This window comes from Photinus pyralis, unplaced genomic scaffold, assembly GCF_008802855.1.
Source record: "Photinus pyralis isolate 1611_PpyrPB1 unplaced genomic scaffold, Ppyr1.3 Ppyr1.4_LG4, whole genome shotgun sequence".
Classification (NCBI taxonomy): Eukaryota; Metazoa; Arthropoda; class Insecta; order Coleoptera; family Lampyridae; genus Photinus; species Photinus pyralis.
The window spans coordinates 31,650,606-31,658,455 of record NW_022170511.1 but is presented as its reverse complement, the minus strand read 5'-3'; the positions used below and the strand labels follow the sequence as shown (position 1 = coordinate 31,658,455).

The window sequence follows — 7,850 nt, the reverse complement described above, 5'->3', positions numbered from 1 at the left end:
TTCATATTGGGGAAGGATGTAAAAAGTTAAATCTTGACACCACTGATGGACTTATTAAATGTAAAATACTACCACCAAATTTGCTGTTTCACCCAGTCCTACCTCTGAAAATAAATGACAAGTTGATGTTTGTACTTTGTCGCACATGCGCCGAAACTTTAAACCAGGGGGACTGTGAACATAGTGACGATGGGCGGTCGTTAACAGGTACCTGGGTAATCGATGAAGTGAAAAAAGCTATTGAAAAAGGTTACAAAGTATTGGAAACGTATGAAATATGGCAGTACGCAACTGATCAGTACGATAAACGTAGTAAAACCGGTGGGTTATTTAATGAATATATCAACAAATTTTTGGGTATTAAACAGCAAAGTTCTGGGTGGCCATCAGGTTGCGATACTCCTGAAAAGAAGGATAAATATGTTAATGATTACTTTGAGACGGAAGGTGTTACGCTTGACCCGAATAAAATAGAAAAAAATCCAGGTTTGAGACAATTAGGGAAGGCTGTAATTACATCGTTTTGGGGTAAACTCGGTCAACGCGAGAACCAAAGTAAAACCACCATAGTTAAGCAACCTGGGGAGTTTTATAGTATGATGACCAATCCTTCAATGGATATCAATTCTGTTTTACCAGTTAATGAAGACACGCTACTAGTAAACTGGGAATTTAAAGAAGAGACGTATAATCCCTTATCGACTGTAAATGTCGTTCTTGCCGCTTACACTACGGCCCATGCTCGCTTAAAGCTATACGAGTATTTGGAGAGGTTGGAAGAAAGAGTTCTCTATTATGATACGGATTCGATAATCTACGTATCAGCTCCCGGGCAGTACGAACCACCCTTAGGGCAGTATTTGGGCGAGTTGACTGACGAGTTAGAAGAAGAAGGTGTCGGAAGTTACATTAAGGAGTTTGTATCAGGTGGTCCAAAGAATTATGCCTACAAGGCGTGGTCCAGTTCTAAACAATGCGATGTAACTGTATGTAAAGTCAAAGGGATATCTTTGACATACAAAACCTCACAACTAATTAATTTCGACAAAATAAGAGATATGGTCCTAGAAAAAGAAGAAACGGAACCTATTCTCGTATCATCTAAACTTATAACCCGAACGGCGGAACACAATGTACTAACAATGAACACCTCTAAACTGTACCGGCTAAACTCTACAAAGAGATGTTTCTCATCCATAGATGGTTCTTCCCGTCCATACGGATTTAAGAAGCTTAGGTTAAGTGAACATTGAAAAAATTATAAATTTACAAATGTATTACTTATTTGTAAAGTGTATGATACAGTAATTTTTTATAAGGTATAATTTTATTACCAGACTATAAGTTAAGCAGAACCTATTGTAAATAGCAAACTATTGACTATCGTGCGAAAATGTAACTTGATGTTAAATAAACTTATTTTCCCATATATCGTTGTCTTTTCTTTTTCTACTCTAAATTATGAAGTGAAGAGACCTTTTTTGTTTAAACTCTTTCCTGCGAAATACTTAACGTTGTTAGGTACCCGAGTAATGATCTAAACGGACAACTTACAATCAACATCTTAAAGCACAGTGGCGTATTGGTTGATAGAGACACTTCACATAATCACAAAGGGGTCTGCATAAAGAGGTATGATTGTTTGGAGTTACACGTCGGTCAGTGCATTTTAATCCTCTACCTAACCTAGCGACGATAAAGAACCTTTTCGCTGTTTGACAATTTGACATTAATATTAAGGCTATTAAAACTTTGTCCGACTGAAAAATAAAACAACCTATACCGAGTTTAACATAGATTATGACTATAAAGTTTGGTCATTATCGAGGAAAGCATCTCATAAATAGGAATTTCATAGGGCTTCGACTGACGACTATGAAGTACTCCGTATATTGATTTTTAACGTAGAAAAAATTCCGAGCATAACGAATTGTTTCACGATTTACATATTAGATAGAATTGTTGTCTTCACTGTGAAGACCGTAGATCGCAGGCTGGATAGGATTTTCGATAGTAAAACAGTTTCATTTAGACAGATTCCTTTTAGTACAGAGCCACTAGGTTGTGTTGTTTTGAGCATGCGCACTGGAATATATTTACACATAACGAAAACGTTCAAGACACAACGCTCACGGTGGAAATTTTGTGTGTGGGTATTTTATTTTAGCCATTGTTGTACCTACCATCTGCACGTGCTCAGTAGGCTGCTTAATGCTATTGATATTTAAAGTGACCTGGCGCATGCTGGTGATCACTTTACATGGTACTTTGACCAGGATTGCGAGGTCATACTTCAGCAGATGGTCCGGGGTGTAGAGCGATCCCAACGTGAACGCGAACCCAAACGTAAACGTGGACCCGAACGTGAACGTGAACCCAACGCGAACGTGACCCCAAACGTCACGTGAACGCGAACCCCAACGCGAACGTGAACGAGTTCATGTGTTTTGTTTAGTGAAGTCAATACAAAAGGTCCGTTATAGGTTAGGTTGGAATGGGCGCGCCCATTCCAACCTAACCTATAACGGACCTTTTGTATTGACTTCACTAAACAAAACACATGAACTCGTTCACGTTCGCGTTGGGGTTCGCGTTCACGTGACGTTTGGGGTCACGTTCGCGTTGGGTTCACGTTCACGTTCGGGTCCACGTTTACGTTTGGGTTCGCGTTCACGTTGGGATCGCTCTACACCCCGGACCATCTGCTGAAGTATGACCTCGCAATCCTGGTCAAAGTACCATGTAAAGTGATCACCAGCATGCGCCAGGTCACTTTAAATATCAATAGCATTAAGCAGCCTACTGAGCACGTGCAGATGGTAGGTACAACAATGGCTAAAATAAAATACCCACACACAAAATTTCCACCGTGAGCGTTGTGTCTTGAACGTTTTCGTTATGTGTAAATATATTCCAGTGCGCATGCTCAAAACAACACAACCTAGTGGCTCTGTACTAAAAGGAATCTGTCTAAATGAAACTGTTTTACTATCGAAAATCCTATCCAGCCTGCGATCTACGGTCTTCACAGTGAAGACAACAATTCTATCTAATATGTAAATCGTGAAACAATTCGTTATGCTCGGAATTTTTTCTACGTTAAAAATCAATATACGGAGTACTTCATAGTCGTCAGTCGAAGCCCTATGAAATTCCTATTTATGAGATGCTTTCCTCGATAATGACCAAACTTTATACTCATAATCTATGTTAAACTCGGTATAGGTTGTTTTATTTTTCAGTCGGACAAAGTTTTAATAGCCTTAATATTAATGTCAAATTGTCAAACAGCGAAAAGGTTCTTTATCGTCGCTAGGTTAGGTAGAGGATTAAAATGCACTGACCGACGTGTAACTCCAAACAATCATACCTCTTTATGCAGACCCCTTTGTGATTATGTGAAGTGTCTCTATCAACCAATACGCCACTGTGCTTTAAGATGTTGATTGTAAGTTGTCCGTTTAGATCATTACTCGGGTACCTAACAACGTTAAGTATTTCGCAGGAAAGAGTTTAAACAAAAAAAGGTCTCTTCACTTCATAATTTAGAGTAGAAAAAGAAAAGACAACGATATATGGGAAAATAAGTTTATTTAACATCAAGTTACATTTTCGCACGATAGTCAATAGTTTGCTATTTACAATAGGTTCTGCTTAACTTATAGTCTGGTAATAAAATTATACCTTATAAAAAATTACTGTATCATACACTTTACAAATAAGTAATACATTTGTAAATTTATAATTTTTTCAATGTTCACTTAACCTAAGCTTCTTAAATCCGTATGGACGGGAAGAACCATCTATGGATGAGAAACATCTCTTTGTAGAGTTTAGCCGGTACAGTTTAGAGGTGTTCATTGTTAGTACATTGTGTTCCGCCGTTCGGGTTATAAGTTTAGATGATACGAGAATAGGTTCCGTTTCTTCTTTTTCTAGGACCATATCTCTTATTTTGTCGAAATTAATTAGTTGTGAGGTTTTGTATGTTAAAGATATCCCTTTGACTTTACATACAGTTACATCGCATTGTTTAGAACTGGACCACGCCTTGTAGGCATAATTCTTTGGACCACCTGATACAAACTCCTTAATGTAACTTCCGACACCTTCTTCTTCTAACTCGTCAGTCAACTCGCCCAAATACTGCCCTAAGGGTGGTTCGTACTGCCCGGGAGCTGATACGTAGATTATCGAATCCGTATCATAATAGAGAACTCTTTCTTCCAACCTCTCCAAATACTCGTATAGCTTTAAGCGAGCATGGGCCGTAGTGTAAGCGGCAAGAACGACATTTACAGTCGATAAGGGATTATACGTCTCTTCTTTAAATTCCCAGTTTACTAGTAGCGTGTCTTCATTAACTGGTAAAACAGAATTGATATCCATTGAAGGATTGGTCATCATACTATAAAACTCCCCAGGTTGCTTAACTATGGTGGTTTTACTTTGGTTCTCGCGTTGACCGAGTTTACCCCAAAACGATGTAATTACAGCCTTCCCTAATTGTCTCAAACCTGGATTTTTTTCTATTTTATTCGGGTCAAGCGTAACACCTTCCGTCTCAAAGTAATCATTAACATATTTATCCTTCTTCTCAGGAGTATCGCAACCTGATGGCCACCCAGAACTTTGCTGTTTAATACCCAAAAATTTGTTGATATATTCATTAAATAACCCACCGGTTTTACTACGTTTATCGTACTGATCAGTTGCGTACTGCCATATTTCATACGTTTCCAATACTTTGTAACCTTTTTCAATAGCTTTTTTCACTTCATCGATTACCCAGGTACCTGTTAACGACCGCCCATCGTCACTATGTTCACAGTCCCCCTGGTTTAAAGTTTCGGCGCATGTGCGACAAAGTACAAACATCAACTTGTCATTTATTTTCAGAGGTAGGACTGGGTGAAACAGCAAATTTGGTGGTAGTATTTTACATTTAATAAGTCCATCAGTGGTGTCAAGATTTAACTTTTTACATCCTTCCCCAATATGAACTGCTGTAGGGTGCCCTATGGGGTATTTTCCATACTTGTTGACGTATGGATATAGGGAGGTAAAATCAACGTACTTTATTCGTTCATCTCCCTTTGTTATATAAAAGGATTTTGCGTTTCCTGTTCGACCACCATAAAACGCATCTCGCGGGTTGAGTGGTGAATATGACATTACGGGATGCGTTTCTGTATACCTGTACATTTCTTGTGTCATAAGTTGTCGAAAGTCACACTCCCACATTTCGTTAACGCAATAACCCAGCTCTTTTAATCTGTTAGATTTTGCAATTGTAGCTTCATAACGGTATTCGAGCGTCTCCGACGTATTATCTAACAAAGGCTCGTTCCTTGCATACTTGAAGCATCTGGGGCAGCCATGATAGTAACATCCATAGAACTCGAATACATCCTTCGTTTCATCACAATATCCGTCGACTTTTACACCTCCCACTCTTGCCTCCTTCTGCCTACCCGAATGTACTATATTTAATTTGCGATTGCGCTCTTCTAACAATAACCATCGAGTAGCTATGACGGATTGTGTATCACAACGTCTATATCCCCCCTTTGGAATGATGCCGATGGTATTTTGCTTTAAAAACGAACGCCGAAATATTTTGTTACACGCTCCCGGTAACGTGACGCTTTCGGTAAAAGGGCATACGTTCCCTTCCTTTATCATCAACTGTCTAAATTTCAGACACGACTGTGCCAATATATCAACGTCGGATATGCAGTAATCTATAAATTCTTTCCTAAAGTCAAATACGTAGTTTTCTGTCACTTTTCCGGCATGCCAAGCCAATAAGGCCTCCCTTTCGTTGAATTTAAGATTATCAGGGTCGAAAGCCTCTATTGGAGGCATTGGTCCTATATAGTTTTGGTTCCCCGATGTGTTAAACAAGTGCGGAAAATAACCTTTCTTTAGCTCTGTTAGATCGAACACCTTAGGTAGTTTACTAAGAGCCATCGAGAAGTAATTTAGTGAATCTAAAAATCTTACATTATTTAGAAACATTGAGACTAATTTTGTTCCTCTCATTATTAGTTCAGGTGTAAGATCCGTTTGGGTTAAGATATAATTTAATATAAACTGGTGATCGAAACCTCCACCGTTATGGGCCAAAACGATAACGTGCTTGAATCTTTTTCTTAAATTCAAAATGTGTCCCATAAATGTTGATATTACGTCATCAGTCAGTATTTTTTGCCGAAAGCCACACTTTTGACAAAAATAAAGTTTTTCCTCATTTATGCATGTATCACAACACTGTACAAACACACATAGATTTGGTTGATGTAAGAGAGACCCGTCTTCCAATTTTTCCTCTTGCATTGTTTCTAAATCGTAGAACACAAAAACTGTGTCGACCATTTTCGGAGTACCTTTTTCTGTCGGCATATAGCATAAATGGTCTCTTTCCACATAATTGTTACACGTCTTACAAAATACTTCTTCACAAGTGTGTTTCCTAGCATTACGATATATGGCAAAGCAATTTTCACAACGACTAATTTGGGTACAGATATTATGTATCTTGTGATTGTCAAAACACCTTTGACCCCGAAACGCTCTTTTGCACTCTTTACAATTAATGCAAACTTCTTCCCCTTTAGAACATGCTGGACTTTGCTGGCACGCCGCACACGTTCCCCCACATCGATGGTCCGTTTTATTATTGTACGGTACGTGACATTCTTGACAATAATAAATACAAGCGAAGGCTGCGGTTAAAGATGTTATCACGTTGTAGTGTCCTTCGTGATACATTAAATTCAGGTGTTTTCCCGCACTATCACCCTCGAACATCACATCGCGTCCTTTTCTTCCGTATAGATAGACGGTTAGTTTGTAACCCGAAAGGTGGTTTTGAAATCGCTGTAATTCGGGTATACCCGCTCCACAATCGGCTATTGTAATTTTGGTTTCTTCTAATAAGTTCATAGCTTTTTGGTCCTGTATTTTACCTCTGTTAGTCCTAATCTTGTGATAATCGACGTCATGATCCACATAAGCCATAGCAACAACGATCGCCCGCGGTAAACACAAATTATCACTATTCTTAATTAACACGATGCCCCTCCTTGCTCTGCATTCTTCTTTATAATTATTATACTTTCGAGATCTACCCAAACCGGATGGTAAGCGTACAGATGTAACTCGAAAACAAAACGTTTCGGTACTTAGACCGCTACTGTTGGACTGATAGATAGACGTTATAGTATTCCAAACATCGTCAATCGCCACCTCTTTAACCGGCTTGAACCGCAACCACCCCTCACCATTTTTAAAGTCTTTGGAACAGAAGGAGAAACCAACCATATCGTGGGGTGATAGAGCCTCTACCGCCTTATGAATAAGTTGTATGATGGCGTTTTTTATCCACTGCACTGGATCCAAATTGTTTGGTACAGGTTTTATTTTAAACTCCATAATGCGACCGCTTAAATTAAAGCGACGCACATTACGAGTCACATCTCTTATTATAACAAAATTTTCCATAATCACAACTTCAAATACTCTCACCGCACAGAGAATAACAAACCGGAGAACTGCTTCGCGAACAAGTTTCACTCACACTATGATCGAAGCGCTCGTGAAGGCTTGGGGATATCAACTTTGCACGGACCGCAAACAGAAAAATTCGAACTTCTATCCAAATTTTGCAGAAATAATTTGCAATTTGTGTCTGTTTTCTGTACAAAATCGTCAGAATGGCCGCTTTTTCAGAAAAATTATGAGCATTTAACTATACAAATACAGTGCGCTCTTTACGTAGAAGGTATACTTTCAATTGTTTTCTAATATCTTAAGCCATTCGGACATTATTTTTAAAAATCCCTCTG

General features: G+C 38.8%; 2 protein-coding genes across 2 annotated transcripts; one reads left to right on the top strand and one right to left on the bottom strand.

Moving 5' to 3' along the window:
* The first annotated feature begins 125 nt into the window (after window positions 1-125).
* Window positions 126-1,253, top strand: LOC116169082. The gene has a single exon (XM_031485110.1). It carries the CDS (start codon window positions 126-128, stop codon window positions 1,251-1,253), a length of 1,128 nt encoding a protein of 375 aa, XP_031340970.1.
* Window positions 1,254-3,750: 2,497 nt separating this feature from the next.
* Window positions 3,751-7,437, bottom strand: LOC116169081. Its single transcript, XM_031485109.1, has one exon. It carries the CDS (start codon window positions 7,435-7,437, stop codon window positions 3,751-3,753), a length of 3,687 nt encoding a protein of 1,228 aa, XP_031340969.1.
* Between the last annotated feature and the right edge of the window lie 413 nt (window positions 7,438-7,850).

Excerpts from the sequence above, each read along its gene's own strand:
- LOC116169082 (XM_031485110.1), top strand. The coding sequence starts at position 126 with ATGTTTGTACTTTGTCGCACATGCGCCGAAACTTTAAACCAGGGGGAC.
- LOC116169081 (XM_031485109.1), bottom strand. The coding sequence starts at position 7,437 with ATGGAGTTTAAAATAAAACCTGTACCAAACAATTTGGATCCAGTGCAG.